This window comes from Thunnus albacares, chromosome 13 (assembly GCF_914725855.1).
Source record: "Thunnus albacares chromosome 13, fThuAlb1.1, whole genome shotgun sequence".
NCBI lineage: Eukaryota > Metazoa > Chordata > Actinopteri > Scombriformes > Scombridae > Thunnus > Thunnus albacares.
Genome location: NC_058118.1, coordinates 27,334,748 through 27,353,547, shown reverse-complemented (window position 1 = coordinate 27,353,547; position 18,800 = coordinate 27,334,748). Strand labels below are relative to the sequence as shown.

The window sequence follows — 18,800 nt, the reverse complement described above, 5'->3', positions numbered from 1 at the left end:
CTGCAAACATCAAATCAATCAATCGGTGGCTCAATTATGATGATACTGATAAATTTAACATGAAAGTAAAGAAAACTGAATGTGTGTCTCTATTATACAGCCTCGACCAAGGCTTGCAACTAACGATTATTTTTATTATCAACTGATCTGCCAATTATTTTCTTAATTAGAAAATAATTAAAAAACACTGAAAAATGTCAGTGAAAACATTTCTAGAGCTCAAGGTGGCATCATGAAACATCTAAAACCCAAAAATATTTAATTTACTATAATGTCAAACAAAGAAAAGCAGCTCATTCTCCCATTTGACTAGCTGGAATCATTAAATGTTTGTCATTTTTGCTTGAAAAATGACAAACATGATTAATCTAGTATCAGAATAGCAGGGCTGTCGGAACGATACATCGACTCTGAAGATGGAAGTTTAGATTTATAAAGAGCCATGTAAGCTGTTATAACTCTAAACTGATATAACAGCCAACACGAGTCTCATGTTTTGCATTTTATTACTGTTATTCATCATCTGTGATGTGAAATTTCCACACAGTCAAGAGAAATAAAAAGCCAGAGTCCTGGTGTTAGTTCAGTTATAAAATCCAGGCACACCGGGGGAGCGTCTGCCGGCTGTCGATGGTGCTGTCAGTTAAAGAGTCGATCACACTGGAAGGCAGAGGAGGAGGAGACGGTAGAGACGCTGGTACGCGTCTGTTTAAACAGGAGTTTAGTCGTCTTCGCTGCATTTAACTCCGGAGCTGAGAGCTTAAAGCAGGAAACACAGTTGCTCTGCATCACGCTGTTCTCTGTTTCTATCACAGTTATGTATTAAGGTCATTGAGAGACAAGACTCTGTGAAGGTTTACAGCTTGTCACGCTGCGTTATTCTGTGTATAATGATGCAGCAAAAAAAACAGGCAGCGATTCAACCGACAAAATGACTCAGGGGTTTATCGACTGATGAAAGCTCTACCAAACAGTTGCAGATTAATTTTTTTTATCAATTAACTAATTGTTGCAGGTCTTGTCAGTTATGTCATCGCTTGTTTTCATATTTTTAGCAGTACCATCAGCATGACTTAAGTAATGGCAGTGTAAGTCTGTCAGTCCATCGCGTTGGTCCACATCTCAAAGACTATTGGATGGATTTCCATTAAACTTTATTCAGACATTCATGGTCTCTTTTGACAGTGGTACAAGTACTGTATCTGTACCTGTACTGTAAATTTGAGGTACTTCTACCCTGCTCTATTTAAGAGGAGAATATTATACTTTTTACTCCACTACATTTATCTGAAAGCTCTACTTAGTTTGAAGATTTTACACACAAAACATATCTACCTCTAAAATACATTAAAAAAAGAGCTCACCTCAACCAGTTACTAGATTAAAATGCTGCTTACACATTAATGCTGGGTGATATTTATGAGTGTTTTTCCAATAATCATATATGTCACAATATAACAAATGTGTGTTTACTCACAGGTCGAATAGTGCCAGATCCAGTCTCTGGGTATTTTGGAGGTTGAGGGGAGCCTTGGACCGGACCTGAAGCGGGCAGCGGACACAGATTATCATCACTAACAGTTTAGCTTAATTACTTTTTTACTTCTATATATAATTAATTACAGCTATGATTACATTCCAGGCATAATACTTAAACTGACTGCTTGAATACAAACAAATCTGTGAATCTTACTCTGAAAGGGGCTTTTGTGTGGTGCTGGTGGCGGCCTGTGATGTCCGTTGTGATAGGAGGGTGGCCGGCCAATGGGAGAGGCCGTGGCGCTGCAGGGACTCGACTGAGGAGACGACATTGTGGGAGTCTGAAGAGGGCTGCTGTGGAGAGGCCCTGGCTGGAAGGGACTACGAGGGGATCGGTCACATTGGGCCAAAGTGGAGGGGGAAGCCTTGAAAACGGCAGACGAGAGAGACGAATTTCCACAGTGAAAACGTCAAACTTTGGATGTAAAATGTTTGTATAAGCTGGTTTAGTTTTGCTAACAAGATGTTAAATACCACACAAATCTAACAAAAACATGAATTTGTGTTACAACAACAAAGCAAAGCACACATTAAACCTGCAGTGAAGAACTTCTGTCTCCCCCTTCTGGCAGTGAGAATAATTACAAAAACACTCTCAGCATGTGTTTACATCATAGACTCCGCCGTAGCCTTCTTCATCGTTACTGCTGCGGCCATAAAACGGTGGATAAATTGTTTTAAGTGTCACAAAACCCTCGCAAAATGACTTGTTTCACTATCAGAATTTGATCCATTCGATCTGATAACATTTGGAAAGTCTAGAGGAGCTGCACAATTAAATTATTTTATCCACATTGAAGTTAGCAGACCAGACGTTAGCTGGCTCTGCCCATAGAGCAGGCGCAGTATGCGTTCATTCAGCCAGTACGGGAAAGTCACCACAGACACCAGAGTAAAAACTCTGTGTACTGTGAAACACAGAGAGAGTTATCTGGAGCTGAGAGGCTTAATCAGCACTGGTCAGGCTTGTTTGGTAAGGGCTTGAATGTAACGGACGTTTACTTATATGCAAAAGTCCCGCACTATCACTTTAAGGCGGAGCATTATTTAAGGTGGAGCATTTTTATTTCCACATCATCACTTTCTCTGATGCTCAGTAGGGTTTGATGGTTTTCCTTTGATTTTAAAATGATCACTTCTTGGAAATATATTTCACTTTTTTCCCCCAAAAAAATGTCTCACCATAAATTAAGTTTGATTTTAAAACTGCAGAACTGCAGATGATTCATTATAAAATGACATTTATTATAATTCTCTGATGGTTTTTTTCACATTTTTTTAGATTATGCGGAAAAATATTTTTGGTAGAAGAGTTCTTCTTAAAAGTTCACGATCTTTGAAGTGGGGAAAAAAAAAAAAAAAAACACACAAAGCCGACCATTCGGGATTATTTGATCCTGTTTTCCAATTATTCCCAGTTTTATGTGTTATATGGGAGAGTCTGACCATCTTTAATAATGACCTGAAGTTACTACTGCAGCAGTGTCAAGGAAGGAAAATGAATTGCATGAAGCCATTTCAGCTTGTTGTGCTGATAGTTGGGGGAACAGGAGCATTAAAACTCATAAATACTCCATCAGATCTGCTTGTCAGACAGTCGAATAGTTTCAGATCCCCCCCTCCCCGTACCTGGTCGGATTACAGTTGGCTGTTCGGGGTGACGATTTCTGTAACTTTTCAAAACCGTAGACCTGACTTTGTTTTATTCTTTACACAACTACTTCATGTGAACAACAGAGTGCAACACTGAAAGTCTTCTTGCAGAGACTGTGTGAAAACGTGCTCCGTCGTGCTCGTGCTCTCTGTATGACGGTCGGCTTCGAGTGTGGCTGAACAACACGTCGTACAAACCATTTCAAGCATCACCCGGCCCTTATTTATGGACATTTAGTTGAAACGTTTGGGCGATCTTCAGCACTTTTTGTTTCACTTGCTGAATGCTGCTCTGTGATCAGCTCTCCTGCTCTGATTCAGGATTGAGGTCTGTGTATCTAATTAAGCCATTTTAAACCATCTGCTTAGTTTTACGTTTACAGATTTTACACTCAAAAAGCATTTTGTCACCCAGCTGAACTGTAAGTTGTCATTTTAATATGTTAAGTGATCCAGTTATAGAGCTTAATGACAGCAGTTAAAGTGCATCTAATGATCATTTTTGTGAATGTGTAAAAGGGATTTGGAAAAGGTGTCAGGTGTTTGTTTCTGTAAGGTAAATATGATATTCTTCAGTATGTGATTCGCACACGTCTAAAATCCCGGAATCCTGCAGATTTTGGCCTGAATTTCCATAAAATACTTGGATCTTAATTCCCTGTATTCAACCCTAAAGCTCATTTCTTTTTAGGTCAGATTTAATTGGTTTATCAGCTCAGAACAGGATGTTGCATTAAAGTAACATAAACACACGGACAACCAGTACAAAAAACGCCATATCTTTTTATATTTAACCTGCTGGAATCTGTCCAATCATCAGTAAATACACTGTTTTATTTAAAATAACTTTATTTATATAACATGTAGAGACAAGCTGAGAAAACCAGTTGAAAATGCTGATTTGGGGCTTTCACACTGTATCTCGTTTATGTCTGTAGACCTTACAACATACTTTTGAAAGAACATTTATAAACAGTGAATTATTAATATTTTCAGTGATTTATTTAGTGGTATACATGTATAAATCACTTTGCAGGTGAATAGACTGTACTATAGTTTTAATTTTTACATTTGTCTGCTGTATTTGTCTGTTTAAATAGTGGAACAATATTTTTTTAACACCTTGAATTGTTAAATAATAATATTTGAGTGATATCACTTAAGATTTGACATTTTTTAGTAGATGCTTGTGTCATTTTTCTTGTAATTCGGGTTCCTGGTAACTTCATAGTTGATACCCTGGATGTGGGGTAAATGTCTCAACCCGTACCTGTGCGCTGCCATCTCTTTGTCCATCTCCGTTCTCGCTGGCCCCGGCGAGATCCTCCACCAGGACCGCAGGGAATACACCGACGACGCCGTTGAACTCGCCCTCCCAGAAACCGTCGTCCTCGTGGGTCTCTCTGCTCAGGATGCGGATGATGGCCCCCTCTGGGAAGGACAGTTCGTCGTCCGTTTGTCCTGCGTAGTCGTACAGGGCCTTTGCAAAGGACACTGCAACAGAGAGGGAGAGGTTGAGATCATGACAGACACAATTGGGTGTCAGTGCTCATAATCTAAAAATATCTCTCACCGCTGGAGTCTCCGTTGACGGAGCCGGTTGGTAGTTCAGTTTCAGGTTCAGTGGAGTTACTGGAGGAATGGGATCGGGCGTCCAGCGCGGCCAGAGACTGCAGCATGCTCAGCAGGCTGTTGGAGGAAGGCAGCTGCAAGTATTTCTCTGGGACGTAGCCGATCTGTCCGCTGCGGTTTCTGGCCTGAAAATGTACAAAAATGCACATTGATTATGACAGCAAACAAACATCTTTACTGAAATCTGTAGCAATGAATTCAACAGTATAGCTCAAATGTGTGGAGACGTACTTTGACCCAGTCCTCCATGTCTCCATCATCAATGACCTCCAGGATTTCCTGCTCCTCAATTGTCAGTTCATCCGGCTGAGAAGCCTGGAAACAAGGAAACACATGAGACAGTTTGTTTGCATGTGTCCCCTGATGCATTCGGGTCTTAATGTGTCGGAAATGTTCATGAAAAAAAAATTCAGTTTCAAGAAAATACCTAAAATGTTCTAGCATTACGAGGGTTTAGAGATAAAAAGAGGCAGAAACTAATAAAATCTAAAAAAAATAAGATTATAAGTGCATGCAGCATTTGGAGTTAAATGCAACTTAAGACATAATATTGTTGTGTTGTGACATTGTTGGATTGGTAGATGTGTGCTGTACTAGTCTGCACGGATCTAATATGTTGTGTATCATGAATTTTATAAAGTTAGGTTGATTTTTAACATCTGACCGGGGAAAACAGATGAAAATTAGCCTTTTATGCTAACTCTGGCTCATTCACAGTTGTTTTTTTCTGTTGATCAATGAGCATTGTCCCTGTCAAATCAATAAATAAATGACATGAAAGGAAATTGGCAGTTTATACTCTGGCTGCAACTAACTAATAATCTTGGTCTGGTCAATAAAAAGTCAGAAAATCGTGAAAAATACTGGTTTTGATTTCCCAGATTATTAAATGTCTTGTTTCGTTTGAACATATTCAGTTTATTCATATGTGACATACGACATATATTCATGTATGACACATAGAAGTTTCTGTTGATCAATTAATTGACAGAAACTTAATCCATTACTGTTAAGTAATAGTCAGACAGACGTTGCAGCTGTAGTTTATATACATTATTTAAGTAAGTATATGATATATTGACAACAGCAGGTCTACTGGAGATATGCACAGAAAGCTGCAGTTAAGAGTACTGCTGGTACCTTGTAGGAGTAGAGTACTTTGCAGGTGAGAGGATAGTTTTTCAAGGTGCTGGAGGGGCTGGAGCTGCTGTCGTCCAAAACTTCACCACTGTCTTCCATCTCCTCCTCATCCTCTCGCTCCAAATCTGCTGTTCCCTGCAGAGACAGTAGAGAAAATAACTTTGTGTGACACAGTCTGAGGTGGAAATAGTACAAAATATCCAACACAGGCAGGACTGTGCTGCATTGTAGTGATTCTGGAGAAGATACATAGTATTATGGATACCACTTGCATTGCAGGAAAACACAATACAGTCAAAACGCACTTCAAAAACACTAATACATATCATGCATTTATCTATTAGTGTTTTGTGGATCTTACAGAGAGTGAAGGATCATGGGTACTGAGGTTGTTCCAGCGCTCGTTCTCCAGCTCCTCCATCACCTGGTTCATGGCGCTCTTCAGCCACGTTTCGACAGCGACACCGGCCTGCCTCAGCAAGTCCAGACGGGCCTCTGCTTTCACTTTCACCGTCTGCCAGCGCAAAATGAAAAAGAAATAAAAAAAAAAAAACACAAAAGATGCACAGTTAAATGAGGAACAGAGTCAACTGGTATGTGTTGAGCTTCTCAAGAATGATGCCAATAATTCGTGGGCTGAAGTTGCTCATAATTTACATTTTTTTTTCCAGACATAATGAGTAAACTGGGCTAGAATTTTACAGTTTGGTTCATTTGGTCAGATCAAGAAATCAGATTTGGTCCTGACTTTTTACAAACCATCAAAAAGTGCTTTCACACGTAACCTGTTTGGTTCAATCAAACTCTTTAGCCTGTTTAGTTCAGTTTGTTTTGGCTGGTGTTAAAGCTGTCGACTGCTGCGGACCAAACAACCAGGCGAAGATCACCAGAAAAGGAGGGTCTCTGTGGTGTGAAAAGTTAAACGGACCCATCGTTTCCTGATAGTAGATGTGTGATTTTAGCATGAATTCAAAAGATAAACCATCAAACACATCCTCAGGCCATTAACTGTGAAAAAAGCAAGCTTATAAGTGACCTGGTGAGTGATCTGTACACATTTACGCAAAACATTTGGTAACCATGGCGACTTTCTGACTGATCAGGGAAAATTCTCCACACTCCTGACAGCTTTCTCACCAGCTAAACAAAACCAACAACACCGACAAACAAACCCGAGTTTGTTTGAATCGAGCCAAACAGACTCTTAAAAAAAAAATTTCAGTTCTAACAATTGCAAACAGAACTTACATTTTATTGTTGCAAGGGTGGAACAGATCCCGAAACAGACTTCAGCCCACAATGAGATTCCACCTCTCAAATGAAACCCAGGCCCCCGACCCAAATGCTTGCTAAACACTCAGAATGAAGCCGCGGTCCAAAGCCCACCGGTTGGGAACCCGGCTATACAATATGAGTATTAAATGTGAGCTGCAGCGTTGCAACATTAAAGGACAGGTTCACAAATGTTCAGGTCTGTCTTTAAACAAAAGTCAGGTGCCCGTATGAACACTGAGATCCTCCTGTTCATACTGACTATTACAAGATCTCCAGCTTATATGAGGCTTCATCAGTCTGAGTTAGTCATATCAAGTGGATATCTGCTACGTTTACAGTCTTTTTAGCATCAAACTCCCTCTTTGTGTTTCCCTGTTGAGCTGCAGTGGAAGTATAGTAACAAAAAGAGGGACTTTGGCACTAAAAAGACTGTAACGTTGAAAGATATCTACTTGATTTGACTCATTTGGACGCTGAAGCTTCATATTAGCTTCAGATAAACTTTTAAATACATTTTTGCAGAGGAGGAGGACTGTGGATTTTGTCCCCCATCACTGACATTGTAAGTACATTATGAAGGGATCTTCTAATGGTCAGTATGAACAGGAGGGATGATTACAGCAAGAAAACTCTGTTTCAATGTTTATTTTGGCTCCTGACTGTTGTTTTAGACACACTTGAAAAATTGTGAACCTATGCTTTAAACACCTAACATGTGTCTTTTCAGTTTTTTAACCAGTAGGTGGAGTACTGGGGCCACTTTAAGTAACAGGGAACTGATTGGGAAAAAAGAGAAATCCACTTCTTACTCTAAAACACACACACACACACACACACACACACACACGTTACCTCTGCCCTCCGAAGACTCTGCCTGGCCACCTCCATCTTTGTCTCCAGCTCCGTGTTGTTTTGCTCCGAGGTTTCCTGAGTCCCATATTCCTCCAGAGCCTTTAAAAAAACAAAAAAAAACTCACAAATGAAAAAAAAGAAAAACCTCACACTGACCACAGCTAACGATTATCCACTATCATCCAAAGACGTATAAAAACAACACAGGATGTCAACAGTTAAACAATAAAGACATTAACCGAAGAATATTTGACTGACGTTGCAGAGAGCGTGACTCATTTCCTGGTGACTGGAAACAAACTGTTTGATCCCGGCATGCTGGAAATAACATCACCGGTGAGGGTTGGCAATCATTTATCTTCAGTACATCAGGCTCTCACAATAAAATCAGGAACCGGGGTTCGTGTGAGTTGATGATGATGATGAAATTTTGTCCTGTATTGTGTTGCATCATCATGTTTTTCTTCATGAATGTACTCTGTGAAAGATTTTATGATTTCCGGGTTTATTTTTTTTTTACCAAACTGACCTAGTTTGTTGCTGTTAAAGTTAAGGGTCATTAACAAGAAGTTTAAATCCGTGACAACTTTGAGTTAAGTCGATGACACATACAGTAACTAAATGTCCATTTTGGTTGTAACAATATCACCAACTGATGGAAACATGAACTGTGATGGTTGAACTGTTCTGTGTTTCCTTATTCTGTTCCTGACGTATTGTTTTATCGCTGTAGGAAATTATGTTGTGTTTAATAAATGATAAACTGATTTATGGCCTGATAGCCTCCTTGTAAAATCAAGGGACGACTTGGCAGATTATGTGATGCTCTTTACTGCTTTATACCACCGTGATGGATTTTTTTTTTAAACACTTGACTGTTTGAAAACTCATGTTAAATTTTAGGCCGCGTTCACACTAAAACAGATAGATTATTAGTTTACATATTAAATAAAACAGCTCCAGGTCATAAAGGCAACCAGTTAACGGAGGCTAACAGCTAATCTTGGGCTGCTGAATTGAGACCCATCGATTAAAATACTATTTTATACCAATGGAGGCGTCTGACAGGACAACAGTATATGAATAACAACTGTATTTTGTAATTGTCTGGGCTGATGTTCACAATTATTGATCATGGAGAGGTGGAGGTGACAGAAATGAGCTTCTCAATATTACTGCTACATGGACACCTGACTATTGCTTGTCTTCAGGTCAATTACTTATTTGATGATATAAAAAGGGTGTGTGACGTCTTGATTGACAGCTGTGACAGCCGCTCTCAAACCTCCGTCAGATGGCAGGACGGCGGAGGGGGCGTGTAGGAAGTGGAGACGCGTCGTCCATATTTAAATAAAGTCAATGAGATCAACGAATCACTTAAACGCATAATATGTCATTTCAGCCGCTAGGGGTCTCAATCAAAACAATAACAAAAGACGGAGTGTGATGACGGTGTGAAGTAGCAAGGGATCATGGGAGTTGTTGTCTTCGTTGTTAAATAACCAGCTTCACCGGGATAGGATTACTCCAGATGTTTTTACCGGGAGCCAAACTACCCACAGAGGTCTCCTCCTCTCCAGAACAAACGGACCCGGTGATTACAGGTAAAAACACTGAATAAAGCTGTTTCACCTAAAAAAAAATATCAATATTTCTCCGACGATGTTTGGTGACCAGCGGACTTCCTGGAGGGGCTGTTAGCTGAGCTGCTGCCTGACGTTTGTCCAGTTTATTTCTCTGATAACTTAAGATCCAGACGTCCAATGACTAAAATCCTTCTTCCGGCTAAAAGATATAGTTAAAAACGACCAAAATTTATCATGAAAATGAATAAAAGTCAATTTATAACAGTTTCTGTGGAACAACCACAACACTGATGTATTATCTTGTATGTGTGTAAGTTACTCTTTGGTAGACGCCATTGTAGCGGACAAACACAGCGCCGCCGTATGCATCTTGTGTGTGTTTACTTTGGTAGAGGAGGTATGACGTCATCGACATGCGACCAAATGAAACGGTCCGTTACTTTGATTAAATTACAGATTTCTCTGGGTTTGAAAATTGTTGGAAACATTTGGAATAAAACAAAATATATAACATAGGTCTAGTTGTTTTTAGACATTTTAATGTGGAATAATTACATATTATACCTTTAATTGACTGATCATTTCAGCTCTAGCATAATCAGCTCTGAAAACTGTTTCTGGAGTTAAACGCGTTCCCCTGATGGCCTTGGATCCTATTTTACTTCACTATACGTGGTTAGAAGTGAAGAAGGGACAGATTTTGTGACTATATAACATGACCGCTCTATGTACGGGACACGGTGTCAGTATCTTCTTCCCGAAGTCGCAGGCAACATTATCTCTTCATCAGTTCGTTCTGGTTCTCACCCTCTGAGTGTGGATGATGCTCTTGTACTCTCGGGCTACGCGGCTCGCCCATTTCCTCGCCTCCTTATCCAGGCTGTGCTCCTCGGCCGTTCCGCTCTCTTTCTGCAGCTGCATCACCTACAAACACACACAAAGAGAGAACGAGAGAGAGAGAGAGAGAGAGAGAGTGAAAAAGAGCAGACGATGGAAGCAAACAAAAGAAGACCAAATATTTAACCGAGATAAAGAGAGATACCGTTTATCAAACTGCTGATATATGAGAGTTGACGTTGACCTTTCATTATGAAACAGATTTGTTCAAGTTAACCTTAGCACCTCCTCATATCTGTTTTTAGAGGCAACATATGAGCGACCTATTTCAGAGCAGTTAAAATCCCACAAAAAAGTAAAAATAAATATTTTCTCAATGAGGTTTCTCTTGACAAAGAGGTTGTTTTTGTTTAAACAATACACCTCACATAGAAACACAGCTAATCCTCTGTGAGAAGAGTGTTTTTAAAAACATAAAATCTTGCTTAATTCTCCTTTAATTATGCTGTGACCCACTGGAACAACTTTAATAAGGCTATTGTGAGTTCCCAAATTTGAGTTAGAGTTACCAGCGTAGGTCATGTTTACCACTTCTGTTATGTCGATGTGGCAACTTCCTCTTTACACATTACACGGGCCAAGTTAAAATAAAGTGCACTGCAGGTACGTCACACTCAGGAGCGGTGTTGAAACAGAGCATTTGTCTGTTCATTCAGGTAAACTCTGTCTGCATCATTCAGTAGGTAAGCACTGCACATCATCATCATCCAAAAAAAAAAAATTAGAAACACATTCATGTTACATTTCAGAACCCAAAGTCCCATAATGAAAAAACAAACAGCTCAGGTGGCTCTCAGTTATGTAAGAAAGAGGAAGAAAAAAAAAAAAACTGTTTACTCTGAGAAACATGAAGAGAAAACAGTTTCACAGCTTCTCAGTTCATGAAAGCATGTCGGCGGGTCAAATAAAAACATCACATCTCCAAACTTTTCAGGAACTGAAGAAAACAGACTTAATCTCCGATGAGCCAGTTCTTTAAATGTTTGGCCGATTAAAGACGGTCTAAATTTAATTTTTATAGTTTTTACAGGTGATTTTTCTTCTTAACGGGGACATATTCTGCATATTTCCAGGTCCATATTTTTATTCTGGGGCTCTAGTGGAATATCTTTGCATGAGTTACAGTTTATCTTATAGTGGCTCTTTATGCAGCCCCCTCAGTTCAGCCTCTGTCTGAAACAGGTCGTTTTACCTCCTGTCTCTTTAAGGCCGCCCCTTCCTGATGAGCCCACTCTGTTCTGATTGGCCCATTTCCGGGAAGCTTCCTCTTCGGAGGCTATTCAAAATACGAACTTCTCAAATGCATCCGTACAATGCAAACGACCCCTGGAACAACCTCAGCAACAAAGACTACGGAAAGGACGGCATGTGCGAACGATCTGATGTCATCACGAGGAGGAAGCAGAGGTAATATCGCAAATGAAGCATTCAGATCAAGTTGAAGCCCTGAGTTTTGACTTGCAGGGAGCATTTTTTTTTACATATAATACCAGTCAAAAGTTTGGATACACCTTCCCAATCACTTGAATGAGAAAGTGTGACGTCAAGTTTTGGACATGTGACCATATTTAACATAGACATCAGACGTCACAACAGTATAAAAATTACAGAAAGCCATAAAAAGCATGTTATGTCCCCTTTAATAAAGATTATAACAAATGCTTAAAATGTGAGTTGAGAGGTTTCCACATGACATCAGTAGTGTGTGTGTGTGTGTGTGTGTGTGTGTGTGTGTGTGTGTGTGTGTGGAGGGAAAGGCTGGGGTGGGGAAGGTCAGTGCACTCTGATGAGGCCCGCTCACAATGCCTCCTTTTCACAGATGGGCTGTTCACAGGGCCCGGCCTACCTCCTGCCCCTCCCTCCCAGTTCAGCTCTATTCCTTACCGGATCCCTCTGTCTGGTGCAAGTGGTATGGAGGGAGGGAGGGAGGGAAGGGAGGGAAAGCTCTCCACCATTAATGTTTTCTTTAGGAACAGGCTGCTGCTTGTTTGACTTCCAATAAAAACAACGCAAGCGTTTGCAGTTTGAACAAATTGTCCAGTGTTGTCCGGCGGAGCAGAGGGCCAACGCGAAGGAGGAGAGGACCGGCGGAGTCGGGAAACGGACTAGTAAAGCTGGGAAAGAAGTGCGTGTGATACGGACTTCAACGCATCACATCCATGTACAGCAGCCACCAGTAAATCACTGGCAGATCTGCAGACATGCGGTGTCTAAAGGCTCATAATAAAACATTTCTGGACTGAAGTTGACATTTATTTATGTTGCATAAGTTAGTAAACATGAATAAAACTAAAAATGGATACAGTTTGCATACAGGCTGTCACTACTTTGCCACGGTCAGAGGAGGTAACGTACTATATTTACCAATATCATATATTTACTCATAGAGTTTATTTACTGATGTTTGCTCTACTCTATTTTCTGTTTTGTAAATATAATTCTTATCTTACTATCATGCATGTTTGATGCTTTTAAATGTGAAGCACTAATATTTTCTTACTTACTTTACTCACATTAAGACCGGACACACAAAAATACAAATTCCAGCCCGTGAGACATTAACGGCTTCATGAACAGGTGTGCAGAACAGATCGCACTTGGAATAGTGTTCATGAGTCAGGTGGGATTAGCAGCGGTGCGTAAGCTGTGATAGGATGAAAATTTCACCCATAAAACGCCACTTTTATGGCCCAAAACAACCATCAGGAGCCCAAATGAACACTGAAACAGGTTTCTGCTCGCTATAATCATTCCTCCTGTTCATACTGATCATTAGAAGATCCCCTTCTTAATGCGTTCACAATGTAAGTGATGGGGGACAAAAACCACAGTTTTTGTTTTGAGCAAAAATGTATTTAAAAGTTCAACCAAATAAAGTGGATATTTTCCACAGTTTCAGTCTTTTGAGGAGAAAAAAAATTCTCTCTTTGTGTCTCGATGGACAGTGTTTTCCTGTTCAGCGGAAGCGGAAGGATCGTAACAAAAAGACGGATTTTGGCACTGAAAACACATTAACTTAGATATTAACATAAGTTATTAAACTGATTTGACCCATATTAGCTTAAAAAAAAAAACATTTAAATATATTTTTGCTCAAAAGGAGGTCTGTGGACATTGTAAGTACATTATGAAGGGATCTTCTAACAGTCAGTATGAACAGGAGGAATGAAAACAGCAAGAAAAACAGGTTTCAAACTGTGAACTTATCCTTTTAGAACAAATCCAAGGGGCTGTTTTGGTGTGGGGTTTGTTGCGTTAGGTACTGGAAAGAGATGATGAAACACGATACAGTAATAGATCCATGAATCTGAAGGCTTATCAGATGCTGGAACAGTCCACTGCGGTTTATACTCCTTTTACAACTCTGGAAAGTTATTACAGCGGCTTTAATCCAAACTCTGTTACGACAGTCAAAAGATAAACAGTATGATTACTTTCTTCATGACTGTGAACTTGCGTGTGTGTGTGTGTGTGTTTAACTGGTCACTGCAGCACCGTGACCGATGACAGTGCACGGTGTTGTGGCACAAGTTGAGCCTTTTTTTTTTTTATTGCCGGAGCCATCTGTGTCAGCTCATTGAGTCTGAATACGAGTACTGTACATCAATAATTTTATATGAGTGTAATCAACCAGATAATCACTCGGTCTGGAGTTTATACTGTATGTTTGCAAACTGGTTAAAGTTGACCTTTTGTTGTCTTTGACGCCATCACTTAGAGTCGTATGACGCTGCTTGTTAAATAGTTTCTGTGTCTGCAGAGTCGAGCACAAAAACACATCACAATCACCCCATTTCCATTTGTTATGCACTGTTCCAAATGTACAGTATGCGTAGATTTTTTTTAAAACGATGTAAAACTTTTATTCAAAAGGTCATGACGGTTTCAAGTCACTGTTATCTTAAAGTGGTGGTGATGTTACGTAAAATGTGAATTTTCCCAGTACGGTTAAATGTAGAATGGACTGAAATAAATTGCTGATATTGTCTGTACTCCAAGTGGTTATATTTATATTTACTCCAGGCCGCCATCTGTTTCCCACATCATTGTTTACAGAGTCATGATATCAGGAGTTTATTTTTAGCAACACAAGAGAAAGAATTTGGTTACTGGCTTTTAACGTGTGAGGCTGTTTCTGTGTAAATATTAGCGGTTGAACATATGGTTGAGCAGATGATTAGAAACAGGTCCTTTCTTCACTGCGATACTGAGTCACCATAACTGTTGTGAATCAAATCTGACATCATTGAAATAAACAGGGTGAATTGTGTTATATTTTACAAACAAATAAAGAATCAAATTGAATTTACATCATGATATTTTAGTGTATTTACGCAGTCAGGGGTGGCAGACGTTGGATTTCTGTGGATTCAGACATTCATTTGCAGGTCTATTTTTAGCGAGTGTGTCATCTTTGTTGCCATAGGTGTCTCATACAACATAAACAACACAGACGATGTATGTAAAACACTTTAGTAACTTTGAGCTGTGATCATCTACTTCAAATGAATCTACGTCCATGATAAAGTAAAATCTGGGGACCAAATGAAAGACAAAAAGAGAGAAAAATTGCTCTTGAGCAGATGTACTGACGCTGTGTCGTTCGGTTTTCTTTTTTTTTTTTGCATTAAGCAATAATCAAACAAAGTAATTAAAACATCAGGATTTACCGTATCGGAGTCGATGGGCTGGTACAGGAAGTCTGCGGCCTGCTGAAACATGGGGTTCTTCTGTACAAACAGCTGCTGATGAAACTCCTGCCGTACCTGCGTGTGTGTTTTAAGACAAAAGATGAAACACATATTAAGGTTTTGCAGCAAATTCAATGAGTGACGATGTAAAACATTACTATAATATCCGTATCAAGACTGAGAACATATCTGGTAGGTTAAGTGATATTACGGTGATTTAACATACTTGATATTCTCGTATGTAATTTCTCTATATTTTGAAAACATCACTAAAGAGACTCGTGATAATTCTGTGTTATCAGTTTTGTTATTCGTGACATTTCCTATTTTGCGGTTTGAATTGATGACATCACACATTAACAGACGTTCAGTGAGTTTGATATTCTTCTGTTATGGTATCAGTAGAACAGTCAGTGCGGCCTGTCCTGAGTCTCTCCAGATAACGGAGCAGAGATTTGTCTACAAGCAGTCTGTGAGGGGTGTTAAAGCAGACGAGCATGATAACAACAATCTAATAAAAAGCAAAATACTTTTTTCTAAATAATCTTTTCCTTGTTGCTTTGATATTAAACATTTGAATGCTGTTATTGTTGCTCCCAAAAGACCAGAAAAGCCAAAAAGGGGAGAATACATTTAGGTTTCTTCAGATTTTTATAAGCTGTGAGATGAAATAGATTTAAAAACTACAGTAAGACAAAATAATACACCATAATGAAGAATAAAATATTCACAGGAACTTCATATAGTCGGTATGGCTAGGTGATATGGCTTTTTTTTTTCTTTACAACTGAGCAAGAACAATAAAAGACTTGCTCAACCTGCCATCATTATGCATAAAATACAGAATATCGGACACAGCTCCTGATCGTCAGTCATCTAATCTGTTCATTCACTAAATTATCTGCTGTTGTTTGTGTTTCTTTACAAGAAATCAGTCTGATACTTGCAGCTTTTGGTTTGACATGCTTGCGTTGTTGATTTGTATTTTGTGTAGTGTGTCCTGTGTGTTCTTTGCTTTGTACTGTTTGTTATTGTTGCTGTTATATGTTTTAACTGTAAGGGACTGCAGATGAAAATCGGCTTGAAGTTAAATCTGGTACGGTGCATCATTTAAGTTAAAAACTGTACACTATCCCCATAAATAAATGCAATAACTGCTGCTAGCTAGCTCAGAGCACGCCAACACTCGTAACCAGAGATGATGCCTCGTCAACAAACACAAACACAGACCTCAGATCAGTGCACAGAGTCATTTTCTGTCTGCTCTTCTTGTAGATGTGACCGTTAAATTCACAACAAGACAGCCAGAGACAGCTCACCACTCCTGTAAACTGTGCCAGGTGAACATATAGTGTAGCAACGTAGCAGCTGCTATCTATGTTACTTTATGACAAACAATAACCCTTCTGTGCATTTTCTAATAACTTGATTTTCACGATTTAGACACTTTACACCTCATGCAATTCTAATTAATTGAATTAATTCAATATAAATCGCCCGACCCTACATAGAACACACACACACACAAGATCTGTCAGGGGTTGTGATGACACAGGAAGCAGCACACAGGCTCCCACTGCTCATAATTTGTTCATATTCTGTCTTGAGCAGAAACAAAATGCCACTCTAGTTCCAGAGAGGCAAGATGACCCGAACGAACCAGACCGAACGAGGCCGACGGCTCAAGAGCATGTAACCGAGGAGCTCCGAGGTAACTCAAACCATTCAATTAATTAGCAGTCGGGTTCAGCTCCTTACACGTTCACAAAGATACCGGGTGATACTGATGGATGCAAACGTGGATGTGAAGTACAGGTGGTTCAGCGGGTTTGGAGACTTACCCCATTTGAGCTGTTCAAGAGTTGGTTGAAGGTGTTGTGGACAGCCTGGTAAGTTTCCAGCTCGGTCTGACACAGTGAGACCAGGTAATCTTTTACCTGCTCGTAGATTCTGCCATCTAAGACCTGCAGACACAGAAAAAAACAACATGTTTTTAGGGTTTTTTGTACATTTCTATCTCGCACCGTCCTCCTGCCCGTTCAAGTGTATACTGCATCCTCACCTTGATGCAGTCCGTAAGGTCTGTGTCATAATAGCGCTGCTGGTGAGCGTTAGCGGCTGCTAGCGTGAGAAGGTAGTCGTTTCTGGCATGGGTGGCTTTGGAGTTGCACTCGCTCCTCTTGGCTTTCAGCTGAAACGCAAACGTCCACATTGATGACTGCTGCACCGAAATATCACAAAATGTGGAGCTGTTTTGTTGATTATAAAAACCTCATACCAACCTTTACACTCGCCCTCTGCAGACTGGATCTGGATTGGAAGAGACTTAGCTTGGACCTGAACAAAAGGAAAGTTTTGCATATGAGCAACATATATTTTTTCTTTTTTAATTCACTCAGGTCAGCCATGTATTGAGTAATTCTCAAACAAGAGGCCTCTCAAAAGGTTTTTTTTTTATGGTCAACTGAGGGGAAAAAACCACAAAAGCTAGCAGGCTAGCTAGGTATTCAAAGAAGGCTAAAAACAACATAAACAGTTCGGTTGAAAAGACGACAAGTTAGAGACAAAAACAAGCAGTGTGTTAACATGAACTCAAGTAACCGGGTTACAGTCAGCTTTCTCCAGTCTGCTTATTTCTTAAAAGTCATGTAAAGAGAAATTCTGGTTTCTGTACTCGGTTTTCCCAGTTAGATTTCACCTTTCTTGGCCGTGTATACATGTAACTATATTTCTAATCATTTTTTACACAAAAGACGTCAGACAGAGAGAGTATCAAAGCAGCTGGATGAAAGGAGAATAATTACACTGAGCGATTTGTTGTTGTAGTTAAAATCATTTCATCCAAAGCCTGAATAAAACTGAAACTAACATAATGTACCCTTGAAGAGGTCTAAATAAGTCTGTTTCCACTGCTGAATATTTGACTATTTGTTGAATCCAGACACATTCGAGAGAAAAGAAAGTCAGCAGACAGCGGCGTCCTCTTTCACTAATACAGTAACGAGTGAGCCGTGCTTCTAAAGTAATGTCAGGGGTGGGTGGGAAATGTGATTATCTGACCAGATGCATGCATACACAAATGCACAGTAACCAGGTTACTACAGTGCTCGTAAACATGTTCTCTAATTACCTGCCTAACCTGGTTTTCTTTGAGTGACCTGGTTTCTCTGGTGCATGCAAATGTACTGACTGACAGAGGAACAACACACATGTAGGAAGTGCCAACAGAGGGAACAGTGTTTGTCACTCTGCATAAAAAAATAGCTGCATGCATACAAATGTTTGTGAGTACATCAACACAGAGAGGAAGTCAAAGGATTTTCCTCTGTGTGTACACAACAGGCCAGTTAACTGATGCATACAGATCATAATTAGAAAAGTGGCATTTGTAGTAATTAGAATGACTGATCATCCAGCTGCTAAGCCTTCCTGACAGCAATCCTTCACCAAGCTGTACATCAGCTCTGTAATATACTTGTATTGTCTTGAGTGTGTTGAGAACACATAGTTAGTTTCTTTATTGATTAGTCTGCCA

At 39.7% G+C, this 18,800-nt stretch overlaps 1 protein-coding gene across 1 annotated transcript in view; it reads right to left on the bottom strand.

Annotated features, from left to right (window-relative positions):
* LOC122996174 (F-BAR and double SH3 domains protein 2-like) overlaps positions 1–18,800 on the bottom strand; it is a 36,210-nt gene that overhangs the window by 136 nt on the left and 17,274 nt on the right. Inside the window, exons 7-19 of the mRNA XM_044371765.1 lie at positions 17,548–17,602; positions 17,328–17,456; positions 17,107–17,229; positions 15,245–15,340; positions 10,485–10,601; positions 8,092–8,190; positions 6,326–6,478; positions 5,965–6,099; positions 5,056–5,139; positions 4,766–4,949; positions 4,463–4,686; positions 1,694–1,904; positions 1,478–1,542 (exon numbers count right to left, since the gene is read on the bottom strand). Of these exons, the coding sequence (XP_044227700.1) occupies positions 1,478–1,542; positions 1,694–1,904; positions 4,463–4,686; positions 4,766–4,949; positions 5,056–5,139; positions 5,965–6,099; positions 6,326–6,478; positions 8,092–8,190; positions 10,485–10,601; positions 15,245–15,340; positions 17,107–17,229; positions 17,328–17,456; positions 17,548–17,602 (1,675 nt within the window). The remainder of the gene's footprint in view (positions 1–1,477; positions 1,543–1,693; positions 1,905–4,462; positions 4,687–4,765; positions 4,950–5,055; positions 5,140–5,964; positions 6,100–6,325; positions 6,479–8,091; positions 8,191–10,484; positions 10,602–15,244; positions 15,341–17,106; positions 17,230–17,327; positions 17,457–17,547; positions 17,603–18,800) is intronic.